We start from the raw sequence: 17,282 nt of genomic DNA on the forward strand, positions 1-17,282 counted from the left end.
GTACATCCAGCTGACAAGTCCCAAATAGGACGAAACGCGCGTCAAACTGGATTCCACTGCTAGCCACCATCCATCTTTGCTTACCATATTAGTTAGAACATTTAAAAAATTCACCCTTCATCCAATATTCCGAATAGAGTAGTAACAAAAACGATCGCACCTATTCGAACTGTTTTTTTGGACTCTCATGAAAGGCGAAAATCTTAATTATAATGAATATATATTATGCTAATTACATTTACAGAACATGAAATTTACTTAAGCTATAGGATATCGAACAAAATAATGGTACATCATTCATTTTAATAGGTGTATAAAATATCTCAGTTAATCATAATCTCATTCATTCTGATGAGATATTACTAAGCTGTTTAATAATCGCTTTTTACATCATAACAAGAATTCTAAGATGTGATGCGTTGGGTCAACTCTGAGTGATAATTAACCTGAAACTGAAATAATTTTATCATCATAATGTTCACTCATAATTGATATTAAATGATAGTAGGGTTATCTGGGTTTGATCAATTTCACCATCGCTGGATATCTTCTCCTTGAATCATATATTTTATATCTAATCTTTGCTACTTACACTGATACTTGTATTACTTCTCATACTCTAGGATTTGCCTTGAAATTTTCTAATTTCAGTGTTAATTGGGTGTGGTGACGTGAATCGATGCACATACGTAGTATATGACTGATTGACTGAATACACTCTTGTCAACTGTTGAAAGGTGATTTTCTCATAATGTTTAACCAACAGCTATAAATATATAAGTCGATAGATTCTGACAAGATCCAGTTGACATAAAAAAGTCAGATGGTTGGAACCAAGAAGCCCGGGACCTAATTTGGCGTTGGTTGACACTCACAAGTAAGATATACACTCACTATTGAACAAATCAACGCTTCCCAAGGGATTCAAGTCCTCACTGCTCACTACATTGAGCAGATACATAACCATTCAGCTTTTGAATGTTGAACGATATGAATTCCAGTATCTAGGGGAGCATTTGCTTCCCCAGAATTGCTGGGTTTAGCGGAACATACAGCTCATTGGTAATGATTTTGACCCCAGCTCTTGTCCATGTTGACTTGAATTTCTAGAACGATGTCATTTCCATCAAGACCCCAGATGCATTTCGGTGTTGAGCGCAAATCTACACAAAACGTTATTTCATGACTTCCTATCGATTGTCTTTAAGTATCTAACACCATATAGAATATACGAATGTTTAGTCATGCACCCTATTTAACACAGCTCAAATTAATCAACAGAAATTGACTATCATCAAGAACTAAACATGATAGTGATTACTACCTTGTTATCGATTGGTATAAATAGTTTGTATAAACGATACATTCATAAAAAATAAGTGCCAACTATGTTTTGACTTTCAATAATACATTTTTTGTCTAGTTAAAATAAATAAATATTACATTGAAACTTATTAGATAAAATCTATTTTGAGGAATTAAAACTTCAGAAGGGGTCTTGTGGAGATTTCAGTATTTTCATAGTTGAAATCATGAGTCAATTGAAGCTAGACCACCATGGAAAACCTGGAAGTACTGGACGGCCGTTTCGTCCTATTATGGGATTCCTCACCAGTGCGCATCCACGATCCCACCTCGCGAGATTCGCACCAAGGACCTATCAGTCCCGCGCCATAGCACTTAACCGATAGACCACTGAGCCGGCATCCAACGGTGTTAATGTCTAACTTCAACCAATCCATGAAATCTGAGCAACCGTTCACCAATTGTCTGCAGTGAGTTGATATCTCTACAACAGATTTGGTAGAACTCCACTGGTCACTGCTTCCCACTAGAACTCAAGGAAATATCTCTTGCAGTCAGTCGCTAGTGAGTATATCGTGGATTGGTTGAAGTTAGACATTAACACCGTTGGATGCCGGCTCAGTGGTCTATCGGTTAAGTGCTATGGCGCGGGACTGATAGGTCCTTGGTGCGAATCCCGCGAGGTGGGATCGTGGATGCGCACTGGTGAGGAATCCCATAATAGGACGAAACGGCCGTCCAGTACTTCCAGGTTTTCCATGGTGGTCTACCTTCAATTGACTCATGATTTGAACTATGAGGATTAAAACTTGTAGGTATTATTAACATTTTACGATAAGTTTATTTGTCCAAAAAATCTATAAGCCATCTGTTTGATTAAAGTACAATGTACTTGTTACTTATGTATTGAAAACAGTATTTTAGATGTTTGTATTCCACTAACAGCCTGTTTATTTGTTAGATCAGTCCATATCATTAATTTCCAAATACCAGGTCAAAAATATGGTTGATTACAAGATATTTGGGAAAAGATTTCAACATAATTTAATATTTATCAAACAACCATAAAATTCCAAGCATATTCGGCTGACTCATTAGAAATACTAGTAACGACTCTCATCTTGAAACTGGAAAAGTTTGCTTTGCACAATCCATATTTTTATTGTTAAGCCACAAAATCCAATTTCTGGTATTAAGTGATGATATGTTATCTTTCAAGTAATCATTTAGTTTAAAGGTTTTGACTCCTACAATTAGACTTAGTAGTGAAAAATTATAACTTTATTAAATTAGATGATGGTAAGCTCTTGAAAAAAAACCTGAAACTAAGCAAACCTACTAGTCATTGGGATTTTAATTTTGATTATCGATTTAAATGATTAAAAATAATGTCTTAATCCAAACAAACTAGCTTGACAGTTTTTTTCCCTTTGGCTGATGTAGCTTTCGTAGAGCACTATGGGTAGAAAGCTCATTTTGATATGTCCTAACATAATTTTATCTGATCTTTGCTACCAAAATGAAATCTTATTTTAATTATAATGGTTTTTCAAGCATATTTTCGATGGGTTTCAATTTAATCATTTTTAAATTATATACTTTACTCGATTTAGAGCGATTAAATTAAACAGCCCAATTAATAAAAGTAATGTATTACCAGAAGTAAAATAATTTTCATGCCTCAACAGTGGCTTTATTAGGAGAATAAACTCAGCACAGCTGTATGATCAGTGCGAAGTTAAATCTGAATACGCCGGTCGGTCTATTGTTAATCAACTAGTACTGGTTAATAGACCAGGAAGAGATCAATTTCATGGGTGAAATTTTATGTTAACTCTTGTATTTGTATGTATCCACCTGTTTCTTTCTATGATTTGCATTAAGTCGATCAAAGTGAAATTTTTAAAGAGTCCTACACAAGTGAGAAACAATCAGCCTTTAATTTGGAAACTTTTATATTTGCTTAAAATAAATGAAATAATGTTTGTCCTATGATGAACTAGTCAAATGGTTTGTATATGCTACATGGCCGTTTAAACGGAAGTGGGTAAAATGTAGTTCAAACCTCCAACTTAGAGACTGAATTTTATATGAATTATTCATTATTATGCCGCCCCAGTTTATTGTATAATTATGTCATTTCAAACAACTCTAATTATTTATTAATAAAGAGAATGTTAAGAAATGATTATGAGGTTAACTCCGTTTATTACAAGTAACTGTTATATACTCCAATTAATTCATAGTGAGTTTTATCATTATTACTCGGTAATAGGCGGCTTCTTTATATTTAAAAATAATAATTTATTAATTAATAAAGAATAAGCCATAATAATGGCTTAAAATACTAACAGTCTAGACATTTTTATTTTAAATATAGTCAGTAAAAATGGATTTTGATAATTTGTTAATGAAATTTAATTTCCACTTGAAAAACAAATAGTCTATAAATTCACTTGGTATTGTTTGGTTGAATCTTCCCATTGATGTTTAGGACAGCAATTGATCAGTCTCTTATTAGCATATGTGCATACTGTGTGTATTGCCTCGATATAGTCTTAATTCACAAGCATTATAAGCAAAGATGGATAGTGGCTAGCAGAGAGAGACTGATCAATTGCAGTCCTAAATAACAGTAGGAAGATACAAGTAAACAACACCAACTGAGTTTAAACTTCACCCCATTGCACAAACAAGTGGCTATCAGGACTCAGTAGCTGAGTGGATAACGCGATGGCGTTTGAACCGAAAGGTACTGGATTGAAGTCCCAGAGTGAACATCAACTCTGAGACGCAGGTATATCCAGCTGACAAGTCCCAGATAGGACAAAACGCGCGTCCTGGATTCCACTGCTACTCACTATCCATCTTTGCTTCTAAAGTCTACAAATTGCTGAAATTATTTTGATTTTTTTTTTCAATTCTCATATATATCTTTTTTTCGGCCGTTCAGTGCTTCCAGGTTTTCCATGATAGTCTAGCTTAAATTCACCCATGATCTCAACAATTGAAATAACTATACTATCCGTAAAACCTCTTCTGATATATATTTTCATTAAATAATTTCGTTAAATAGTTAAATTAATACTACTTACAATGAATAATAATAATTGTTAATCAATTTTAATTGTCTTTTATTTGATAATAATTACAAGAACTAGTAATATTAATTTCATTTTAAGGTAAAATATTTAATTATTTAATTAGTTATTTTTATTTGTAAGACTAGTACATTATTTACGTTTTTAAATTTGATCTTATTTTCTAATCATACATCAACAGAACTACTATTATCCACATAGACAAAAAAATAGAATGTTGGGCTTTTGCATAAACAGCTGACCGAAAGATACTAAATTGGTTGTTATAAGTAAAAGAGGATAAAATAAGACATAAGGAATAACACGCGAATGATGTGGCAAAAAAGGGGTAATGAACATATATATATCCTTGTTGACGTTAGACATTAACGTCGTTAGATGTTGGCTCCGTGGTCTAGAGGTTAAGCGAAACCGAAGGTACTAGGTTCTAATCCTGCGAAGGGGATCGTGGATGTGCACTGATGAGTAGTGCCATACCAAGACGAAACGGCAGCCCAGTGTTTCCAGGTTTTTAATGATGTTCTTACATTGATCCATTCATGATTTCAATCAGAACTCTATTTTGTAAATACGCTTTTTTACAAAAACGTCTAATGGTCCTCAGATTACTTATAGCATTAAATAAATTTAAAATCAGTTAACACTAATTATGGATCAACATCACTAGATTTTCACGAACGTAGCCACAATATAATAATGTAAATATCTCAATTATTTTTGTCAAACATTACACTTTTATAGAATTATTTATGAGTTCGCCTGATCTACAAGAGATATTTATGATTGACGTTGATTGATTAAACCCGATATTCATCTTTTATCTTTTCTAAAAATATGTTTATTTCAATCAGCGCTTTTATTAAGGTTTTTCGAGTTGCTTTCGTAGAGAAGAAAGATCTTAAAGTCCAACGAAAATATACGGATTTTGGTTTCCCCTTTAGATTACCCAAATATGTCTTACTTACTTGAATACAATAGATAGATAGATATTTTCAATCTCATTCTGTTAAAACGAAGTTTTATTTCAATAACTATAACAGCTAACCTTTCATTATCAGCAAATTATTTTCAAAGTTAAATTTAATAATTGACCATGAAACATTTTTTCAGTAAGTGTTTTTAGTGGCGAATATTTGACTGTAACACTTTTCTTAGCAAGAAAAATTAATGATAATCAATTATCAAGACAATTTGTCGACCGTAGTAAAGATATACAGGGCCAAAATTTTGAATCTCAGTCTATTACTTTGTGTATGGCAGAATTTATCGGTTAAACCGTTCTTATCAGTTTTTATGACAAAGTCGCATATTTGAGACTTCAACCTATTAAGTTATATACAAAGAAAAAACTTTAGCTTCTTGGGACATGTGTAGATGGTATTTCGCTCTAAGTTAACTAGGACTGTAGTACCACACAACCATATGGGCAATCTACAGTTACTAGAAATATCGTAAGTGGATATTTTATTGTGAATCACTTAGATGAAATAATTAAATACTCAGCTAACCTCGTTTTAATTCCATATTTGAAACAAAAAAGCTTCGCCAATACAAGGATTTGTGGTATTTTTACAGTTTAATACACGAATTGATCGTGGATGCACACTGCTAAGGAGCCCCATACTAGAACGAAACAGCCGTTCAGTACTTCCACGTTTTCAATGATGGTCTAGCCTAAACTCTCTTGTGAAGTTAACAAGGCTTTGGGTATAATTAGTAATAAAACACTGATGCTCTACTGCTAATTATGAAAGATATAAGAAAACGTAATCACTTTGTTGAATTACCGTTAACTCACCCTTGACTGAAGAAGGTCGAGTAGCTCTGTCCAGAAGTCCGAATTTCCATAATCTTGTTGCACGGCAACGCTCATCCGATTAACCATGAGTATAATTAACTGAAATTCGACAAATAATTTCAAATTAAGTAGTATATTTTTATTAAATCATAAGCAAAAGATGAAATAATTTACCGGTTTACTTCAAGCACATAAAAATCTTTGCTGTTTGCATCACCAAAGGCACTCTTACCTTAAGCGTAGTGTAGAACAGCAAGTAAGGTCGCATATATCGTATTCTTACACTTCTAGACATATTTATCACATGATCTAAAGATTATACAGCAAACAAGAGTCTATTCATGTGATACGTTCTTCGTAATACCATCCATAAACGACAACTGCCTAAAGTTTATTCACGTTAGCTTTATTGTGATTTACGTATTTCTGTGTCTTTTGATGATAATATTATTGTAAACGAGCTCATATTGATGACATATTAGGTCCTACTATTAGTTTTACCAATATTAATCGGAGCGACAACATAATTGAATTAAAATAGATGGATGAGCAAATAAATTGGTGATCAGCTGGGATGCAGAGTTACATTCGCCTGTTTCTTTACAAATTTTGTCAGGCCATAAAGCCTTTTTAAGCTTAAACTTCCTTCTCTCACAAAAGATGAGATGTTTTTATGTTGACTTGAGAACTGTAAAGGGTAAAAATTATCGGGAGCTTTAAAATTTTGATCAATGGATAAGTGGTAGAAGCCGACAACGTTCTAGAATCGCAAAACCAAATAACTTTTTTTTCACAAGTTTACTGGGTGACTGATTGTTTTCTTAATTCGTTTTGATCACTTAAAGAGTTTATGAGTCATATTCTTGGCTTGATAGCATTGACTTTACGGTCCGGATAAATTTATTTCACGAAAACACAAAAGCTGATTTATCAAATATCCTTCCACATGTTTGAATTGAAATAAACCAAAAGGATTAATTTCAGCCTTATTGCATGTTGTATATAAAAATGTTGTCTGAGCAATATTTCTTAAACATAGACGAAACTTAATTAAGTGGTTGGACGGTAGAAAGCGCAATTTTTCGGGATACTCAAATTGTTTTTTGATAATGGCTTCAATTATTAGAAAGCCAACAGCCTAAAAGTTGCAACAGGTTCTTTGGTTTTATTGATTTCCCAAAAACTCGTCACAAACATTTATAAACTTATTTTCACGATGTGCATCGAAGTAATATTGTCGGTGATTTTTAATAATGACTTTTAAGCAAGTATTTTTTTACCTAAAGAGGATAAATGAAATCTAACGAATTTTCAGAGAATACTGAGATGCGTAATGCACCATACTGACTGTCAACCTATAATTTCACGTATTCTTAAATACTGTTGTTTCAAAATGGATATATAAAAATTGAGACAGACAGGCTTTCAAAAACGGTATTTTTATTTACTTTTTGAGTGTGATGCTCAGCAAAACATTTTTAGGGCAAGCGCGATGCAACCCATGTATTTTGCTAACAGACTAATTAAAAAATTGACTTTCATCGACAGCACATGACATATGGCTTGTTTGTCAAAAAACAATTTTAAAAATGTCTAGCGAAGTCAAAAAGAGACACTTACGTCTCTTCTGAAAACAGTTGTTAGAGTTCCAATAACTAGACAAGCCATGAACAAGCCACAAAGTAATGTGAAGAACTGAGATAGGATATTACAAAAATCTCTTCTATACCGTAACCAAAATACAGCGATTTTCAAGTGCAGCACCTGCGCATCCTAAAATTGAGAGTAGCAAAATAACTCCTCCAATGGATATAGTTGAATATGCTGATATTCTTAACAAATGAGGTCCCATAATATCCAAAAATATTTGGGGCCAAAATAAGGCCCAACAGGCTATTACGATAGACGATAGCCCAATAAGTATAAATATGACATTCAAACACAACAATAGACACTTAACACACATCAAAGATGATCCCTTCCAACACATTTGAATGCGAATTCTGGTTACACGACCTTCAGGTTTGTAATATCGCAGCAATATAGTACACCTAATTTGAAGAATTTAAACGAAATAACATGCCTAGCTCAGCAGTAGAGGTACATTGGTATTTTTCGATGAAAAACCTGATTAGTGCATATTACAAATTTCCTGGATAAAACCATTTATTTTTGAGATTTATTTGCCGTTACTGCACCCTGAGATAAGGCAGTAATAACCTATAGTGACATTTATGTCTAGTGATTTTTTTTGTAACAACAAATTAAAGGTCGCATATTTTTCCTAGTTGTCACACTTTTTATGTAATCACACTCATATTTGATATCTATTGTTTTTCTGTATCAATCGTAAAGAAACGAATACTTTTGTTTGTTGATATATAACACGACTTCACTACCGCGCTTCTTAAAATATAAACGTGGTATCCGCCGTCTATTCTTCTGCTTTAACAGCCACGGCCTTTGATTGAAGATTATAATAGTATTATAACATCTTTTTAGACCATTCCACACTACGTTGGTGTTTTGGCCCGGATCATTACTGAATAATACTACTGGATCTAATCTTCTCCATTTTGCTGTTGGTGCCATCACGTGCAGAGGAATCTTTGTTAACCAAGTGAACTTATTTGTGGTTGTTATCTCAGAAAGCAGCTTACAAGTAACATTCATTTCATAACACTGTTACCATTTTGTTGTTCAATATACCTTTTTATAATTTAACTGTAATTTGTTACCTTTTGCGTTAATCATAGACACACGCTTAGGTTCTTAGTGTTAATTCTTTTGGTATATTGTTGGTAACGTTGCGAATTGTTATATTTCAACTAAGCTCTTTTGCTGAGGTCCACCACAAATCTGGTGAGCCCTTATATTTCTCTTTGGAACTGTAATTTTGAGTTCACTTATAAACATTACGGCGCTGATTTTTCTCTTGGTAGTGATTATTTTTTTGTATATTTGTAATGTTTTCATCCGAGTCTGAAGACATCAGCCAGGACAACGACTGAACAGAGTTACACGCTTTAAACGTAATAAATGTACCTCCATTCAGTAGAGTAAACCCTCGTATATGGTTTGCACAGGTGGAAGTGCAGTTTCAGCGTCGTAACATTCGTTCACAACAATCGAAATACTCCTTTGTGCTTGGAATTCTACCAACTGAGGTAGCATCTGAGGTATCAGACCTCATAGACAACGTCCCTGTATCAAATGCCTACGACCAGTTGAAGCAGGCTATTATTCAACGTACCTCACTCTCGGATGAAAAGAAGCTACAACAATTGCTACATGAGTGCGAGCTAGGTGACAAGTCACCTTCCCAATTATTACGCCACATGAGGCAGTTGGCTGAACCTTTTAAGGTTGGTGATATATTTCTGAGAGAAATTTCGCTACAACGTTTACCAACAGTAGTCCGGCAAATTCTCTGCGCTTCTAACCAATCTTTAGATTTAGAGGTTCTAGCTAGCATAGCTGACAAAGTTCTAGAAGTAACGCCAGGCACAACACCCTACGTGCAGGCGATATCACAAACTTCGAGTGACACTAAAACTCCGAACATAGCTTCCTTAACAGCTGAATTAAGTGACTTACGTACACAGCACGCACGCACTGTCGCCAGTCTTGAAAACAAGCTAGATACATTACAATCAATTATTTCCAATCTCACATCTCGAAAGTCTCGCTCTAGTTTTCAGGGGACCAAGAACCGAGATAATAATAATATATATTCTGAAAATAATATTTACAGAATTCACACCAGTTTACAGGCATGATCAGATTGTTATAAAAATCAACATTTAATGTAGAGAACAAACATGAATTATAAGAAAGTTTTATGTTTGCTGGTTTAGTAATTGATAAACAGTTTAAATATGGCATATATCACGGCAAGCCAATGCAACACCAGGGAACTTGTCATTTTTTCATCAAGTGGATAGCCTGATGATTGACCAACATTGTTCTGTAAGGTTATTACCAGTGCCAGAGCGAGTTATTATTAATTATCTACAACTAGAGAAAGTAAGATTAAAGCAAAGAGCACGGAACAACAAAACAACGATAGCAAGTAAGAGGTTAAACATTTAAAGTTCCTATAATCTCACTTGTGGAGTAAGATACACTTGCAGGCGCTAGAGCATTTAATGCATTTTCAGAGGAGCAAAAAGCACTAATTGAGCGAACAAACAATGGGAGAGAGCTTAACATACGGATAGTTTGGGGTAAATTATTCCAGAGTCTAGAAAACTTACAGGTAAAGTAATTCATATAGAGAGAAGATCTAGAATATGTTTGTTTCGCTAAAGACAAGGAGTTACGAATGTCGTAATGTGAAGCCTTAGCATATTGAATCGCCTGACTGGATGTGAAGGAGAGTTTGTTAAGTATTTTGAAAAAGAAGATAAGGTTAAGTTTGAGTCTCCTCATCCATAAAGGGTCAAGCCCTAGTTTACTACACCTCGAATTATATGTCAAGACACTATCAGGTCCAAGAGTACGAAATGTAAATCGTCTCTGTACTGATTCCAGTCTTAATTTATCCTTTATGCGCGTGCTACTAAGGAGAAACGCGCAGTATTCGAGGAGTGGTCGAACACAGACTTTGTACATTAGAATACGAGATTCGCTGTTATGAAGGTTTCGAGTTATGAAACCTATAAGGCGTTGAGACTTGGACGTTTGTTTCATTACCTGTTCAGTAAACGACAAGTCATCGGAGTACGTAAGTCCTAGATCTACTACTGTATGTAGCCTAGATAACATTTCCCCATTTATGGTAAGATTAAGGTTGAGTGATGTATCACCGAAGCATAGCCAACCACATTTAGCTGTATTGAGCTCCAGCTGCCATTTTGAGCACCACTGTGCTACCTTGTTAAGCTCCGTGCTGATGCAATTTCGAATATTGCTCAGCTCATGTGGAGAAAATGAGTACACCACCTTAAGATCGTCTGCAAACAAAAGGGACTTACCCACACTAAAACACAAATATCATTAATGAAAACTAAAAAGAGCAAAGGACCTAAGACACTACCCTGAATCACCCCACTTCTAACAGGGACTGCGTTCGACAATGAAGAGTTGATTTTAACTATTTGATGTCGATTGCTGAGGAAGGAATCAAACCAGGCTAGTAACGGGTTTTCGACCCCATAAGATGCGAGTTTACCTATGAGAAGTTGGTGGTTGACCATGTCGAAGGCCTTAGAAATGTCCAGGTATAGCACTAATACTAGATATCCTTGGCTACGAAGCGAATAGACTAAATTAAAGAAGTCAAAATGACATGTCATACAGGATCGATTTTTAAGAAATCCATGTTGCGAATCATCAATAAATTGTTCAGTCAATAAATAGTTGGATAGTTCGTCACTAATAATTTTTTCCATAATCCTAGAGATAACTGGAGTAATATTTATTGGCCGATAGTTGTTCATATCAGTCTTATCTCCGGATTTGTAACGTGGTATGATGTACGCGGTTTTCCAACGGTCAGGATAAGAGCCTGATTCCATAGAGAGGGTAAACAGTTTAAGGAGAAGAAGTTGGATATCTGGACCACCATATTTGTAGAGAAATGATGAAATCCCATCTGCACCGTGACCTTTCGAAACCTTGAGCTTATTTATAACCTTACTAATTTTCAGACATGTGAAGGAGATAGATGTTATTGAGCTACCAGTCAAGCATATAACTCTAGAAACAGAGCCATTTATGGATTCTTTGTCATTTGCAAAATTACCACTGAAAAGGTCTGCTATAGTTTTTGGGTCATATATAAAACTATTATTATGCAGGATGCATGGTATATCAACCTTTTGAGTTGATTTAGCACGTTTATTGTAAAGGTGGATTAGGTTTTGCACTTTTGAGCTAGTACGTAGTGCTAATAGCTCTTCATTGATGGCTTTTAACCTATGTTTCTCTTTAATTTGGTTAAAAATTATTGTTATTTGTGTGACTGCCGCGAAGTCGTTAGATTTAAAATAACGTTTCTTTAGGCGTCTTAGTTTATTACGATATTTAGCTGGTATATATAATTCGTAATGTTTACTAATCCTGTAAGTCTTAATTGGTGCACAGGAGTCTAGACAAGAGTTAACAATCAAATAGAATATATTGATGGCATCTGTCAGACTATTACATGAGAAGAATTCATCCCAGTCTGAGAGTTTGATCAGTGAGCGCAAGAGGTCCCAGTCTGTATGCTTATAGTCTCTATAATTGCAGGTTCTTTGAATTGGTCGGTTGTAGGAGGGATAGATGGGGAGAGCACAAGTTACTATCCTATGATCACTGCTTTCAAACTCGTTGTATACTTGTACAGATAGGGGAATGATATCTCTACTAAATATTAGATCAAGTGTATTATCACCCCTTGTTGGGGTACGAACCCACTGTGACCAGCAGTACAGATTAAGGATTGATAAAAATTCATCATTGCTAGACTGACAACTACCGGTACTCCAGTTAATCCCAGGATAATTGAAATCACCAGTGATAATCTTAGCGCTGAAGTTTAGAGTAGATGCGTGTATAAATGCATTGATAATACAATCATTCAAATTATCAGTACTATCAGGAGCTCTATATGTACAACCTAGGAGTAGACTATGGTTTAGGGTATTGATTGATATCCAGATCGATTCTGGTAAACTATTCAAGATACTATCTTCAACTTTATTAGTTGTTAAGGTATCCAAAGCAAATATAAGACAACCGCCTCCTCGCTTAGTTTCTCTGTCACAACGATAGAGTCGATAGTTTTGGATATTTAATTCGGAATCGGCCACTGCTGGATAACACCACGTTTCAGTGATAAGTATAAAAGTAGGCTTGGCTAGAAAGGCTAAGGTTCTCAAGGCTGAAATTTTGTTCAGAAGTGAACGTGCGTTAATAAGTAATAAGTTTAAAAAGGGAGTGTGTAGTGTAAAAAAACCGAGAGCATCCTTATCGAAGGTATGAGTTCTAGCTATGCCTGGACTATGGTTCAATGTGTTTGCCGGATCGCATGGGCTATAGCATGAGCGAATTGTAGTGCTAGTGGAACAAAGGATCTCTGGAGGCCGAAAAAAAATCCTTATTTTGGTAAGGTTGAATAATTTGTTGTATTTGTTTTGGTGGACAATTAAGACAGGTGCCTACATGTTGGGGTTGCGTTGATGGTGCATAACCTAGTATACCATCTTCTCCACTGCGAGAGTGATGATAAGAGTTACATATTGCAGGTTTATTATTTATTACATATGGGGGAAACCATGGGGCACGTTGGTTTATTGCCGTCTGTCTAATAGTAGGCCTACTTCCATGATGGTTGTAGTGGCCTTCTTGTGTAACGTTTGAACGAAACGTGTCCTTATAACCTCCCTTACGATGAGTAGGGTTAAGCATAGTTTCAGAAATTATACTTTTGTTTGGTAAAGCCGTTGAAATATTTTTGGTTATCGGTTTAGAACTAGAAGGTTTTTTATTTACTTTCTTTTTAATTGGTATATTCTTTTTAGGTTTAGCAGTGTTTTTATGAGCCTTCACAATAGAATCAGGTGTACGATCCTTGGCTTCCGATATTACACTGGAAAGAATGACATTAGAGTCTCCATCAGATATGTCCTGGTTATCTAGGGCCACTAGGGGTATGAGAGGCAAACTAACACACTGCATTGGTATATCAGTACACTGACTAACATGAGATAAATTAGCTGCACCTGTGGGTTCAGCTGCTGGCGCAATCACATTTTTTGTGACCTCATCAATGTTATTTTCCTTTATGGTACGCTTTTGTGTTAATCTTTGATTGGTGGTTTTGTCTGAGACTATACGAGCGTTTTTAAACTTCGTATGCGCACAGACTAGCTGTTCAGATTCTATCAAACGTTCCGCTAATAAATGGGAATCGAATCTAAACAGGATAGGGCACGAGTATTTTTGATGCTTTTTGTTAAGTCGGATACATTGGCATGGACTGTCCTGGAGGTTAGCTGCCTTTAGTATCGAGTTTCTTACAGTTTTAATGGCAACCTTGTCAGGTATATTATATATAATCACGTTATTTCGTGAGATTATTCGCTTGGTGACTTCGCTAGCTATCGAGTCAATAACTGATTCTACTTTGATCCTGTCTTCGAGTTCAGAAGGAACTATATCCTTTGACAACAGCAGTCGAAGGGGTGACAGTGTCTTTAGTTCTAGTTTAAGATCATCATGCTTTAATAAAGAGCCCGCAAGTGACTCCACTTTAGAACGCATATCACTTAACTGCTTATAGACAGCGGCTAATTCGCTCTTAATAAGACCGATACCATCTGTTCGTGAGTTAGAACTCATTATTAAGTTAGACATAGAGTCATCCAGCAATATGTGTGGAATAAGTCCACTCCCACTATTATCTGGTGCAACAGGAGTTGCAGAGCATGGGGTATAGGTAAGACCAGAGTAGACATCTGAAGAACTAGGACTTTTTCGAGCTCGTTTTTGTGTCAGTCGAACCATTTTTCTTCAAGGGTTAACTGAATGTTATTATTGATTAATAAACTAGAGTTTAACGATATATAAGCACTTTGTAATAAATACCGTGTCAGCGTAACGCAAACTTCAAACGTACCGCAATAATTATCTCAAATGGTTCAAATGGTTGAGGACGGAATAGAAGAAGCTTTCGCTTAACGGGCTTCCGTGTCTGATAGCAGTGGATCACCAATACCTCCAGGCAAGAACCTAGGTATATGAACGATAATAGAGGGAAAAAAAGAATTTGGTAAATCATAATAATATGTTATCCTTAGTCCTTAGGAATAAGTCAAGTTTTCTCTTAAAGGACTCCTGGGAGGTCGCTTGGACTAGCTCAGTCGGCAGCGAATTCCAGCACTTGACAACTCTAACGGAGTAGAAGTTGTGTCTGCAGTCTGTTCTGCTATGTAGGGTCTCCAATTTCTGGGTGTTACCTCTGAGGTTAGTGTTATGACTAAGCTTAAGAAGTTGTTTAAGGGGATGACCAGAAGTATTAAGGATACTATAAGTCATAAGAAGATCACCTCTAAGACGCCTATACTCTAACGGGTAAAGGTTAAGTGATTTGAGGCGCTCTTCATAAGGTTTGAATTTGAGACCCCGAACTGATTTCGTGGCTCGACGTTGTATACGTTCCAGAGTGACCTTATCCTTTTGGAGGGAGGGAGGAAATACTATGTTTCCGTACTCTAAGTGGGGACGAATAAAACTGTTGAAGATTATGTGGAAGGTTCTACCGTCAAACTGGCCAAAAATGCGCTTCAATGTTACCAGTGCAAGGTTTGCTTGAGAGGCGTTTTTGTCACAGTTCGCATACGATTTCAGGTCGTAGGGTACCAACACTCCTAAATCTTTTTCAACTTGGGAAACTTCTAGAGGTGAGTTACCTAAGTTATAACTATAGTCTGCAACATGTCTCAGATGGACTACCTTGCACTTTGAAGTGTTGAAGGTAAGTCCGTTGTCGTCTGCCCAACTTTGAAGTCGAGTCAGATCCTCCTGCAGAACTAGTATATCATTGTGAGTACGTATCTCTCTCCAAAGTTTCACATCATCAGCAAAAAGCAATAAATCAGATGAAACTTGTTGAGGAAGATCGTTAATATAAATCAAGAAGAGAAGAGGTCCTAGTATTGAACCCTGGGGGACCCCACTAGGACATTCCATAGCCTGAGAGAGAGTGAAGTTAACCCTGACCTTAAAATGTCGGTTTTCTAGGTATGAAGTGATCCAGTCAATTAAAGGGGGTTTTATACCCAATCGTCCAAGCTTCTTGATAAGACATGCATGGTTGACCCTATCAAAAGCTTTTGAGAAGTCCAGGTAAATGACGTCAACCTTCCCCTTGCGATCAAGGATGGTTGTCCATTTATCCACCGCAGTCAGCAGGTTGGTCGTACAAGAATGACCTTTTCTGAAACCATGCTGTTGAGGCGAGAAGAACTTTGAGGATGATAAGTGTTCTAGTATGCCGTCGAATACTAGGGATTCCATAATTTTTGAAGGTATGGAGAGAAGGTGTAGTGCCGCGATTCGTTAACCGTTTACTTCGATAACCGTTATAATTCTAAACTTAACGGTGCGTAAAATCAGAAGACAAAGGATAGCAGCAACTACAGTTTATTGTCGAATGACTCAGGTTCGAAAGCTAACAACACCTGAGCGAATATGAACGAGCGAGTGAGCGAGGCGAAAGATGATGCGTATTGGAGATGGCTGGGAAGCCAACTCGATTTAAGCAAGCGTTAGTCAACATTTATAGTCAGGCAAAAATGAGTGACAGACATATGATGAATAAGATACGAAGTGTGTACACATATACGCTCATATAAAAAGTACTCAAGGTTAATAAGCAAATGATTAACAAGATCAAAAGATGACTCAATGTACAGGTGAATTGGCTTGGCCAGCAACTAGAATAAAGTATATGGGCTTAACATAACAACCGATACTACAAAGGGCCACTGGTCGGTAGCTTGAGGGTTCACTGCGTCGACCTCCTTTGAAAATTGGTGTGATGTGGGCCAGCTTCCATATTTCCGGTAGTTTGCCTCTGCTTAGCGAGTGTGCAAACATCACGCTAAGTGGTGTCGCCAGGATTGAAGCTGCTTCCCTCAATACGGCGGAATGAACCATGTCCGGACCAGGAGAAGTGTCTTTTTTTAGGTTCTGCAGTTTACGGAGCACCAAGTCAGCACTCAGGTCCACTTCGGAAAGTCCTGTACAGGTGCAGGTGAAGCTTTCGTCAGTATGGTTGATGTGGGTCAGTTGGAATGTCCGGGAGTAATGTTCAGCCAAAAGGTTAGCGGCATCACTGTCGTTGTTGGTCGGGCCATTAGGACCAAGCAGTTGGGAAACTCCAGTTTTGCCTTGTCGAAGAGAAGCTGCATAACTGAACAAGCTTTTCGGATTGGAGACGAATCTATCGATAAGCTTGGTCTGGAACTGAAGCCTGTCTTCTCTTATTGCCTTTGTGCATGTGTTCCTTATATGTTTGTATTGCCTGTACGCGCCGTTGTTATCCGTTCGTTTATATTCAGCCCAACAGTGCCTTTTGCGGCTTAGCA

The 17,282-nt window shown here is 36.3% G+C and overlaps 1 protein-coding gene across 1 annotated transcript in view; it reads right to left on the reverse strand.

Moving 5' to 3' along the window:
- Positions 1–8,056, reverse strand: part of Smp_174190 (tetraspanin, putative) — a gene marked incomplete at both ends in the record, with an annotated part of 32,609 nt that extends 24,553 nt beyond the window's left edge. Inside the window, 2 exons of the mRNA XM_018797531.1 lie at positions 7,825–7,899; positions 7,934–8,056. Of these exons, the coding sequence (XP_018646773.1) occupies positions 7,825–7,899; positions 7,934–8,056 (198 nt within the window). The remainder of the gene's footprint in view (positions 1–7,824; positions 7,900–7,933) is intronic.
- Positions 8,057–17,282: the final 9,226 nt, after the last annotated feature.

Source organism: Schistosoma mansoni (genome assembly GCF_000237925.1).
Source record: "Schistosoma mansoni, WGS project CABG00000000 data, supercontig 0164, strain Puerto Rico, whole genome shotgun sequence".
Classification (NCBI taxonomy): Eukaryota; Metazoa; Platyhelminthes; class Trematoda; order Strigeidida; family Schistosomatidae; genus Schistosoma; species Schistosoma mansoni.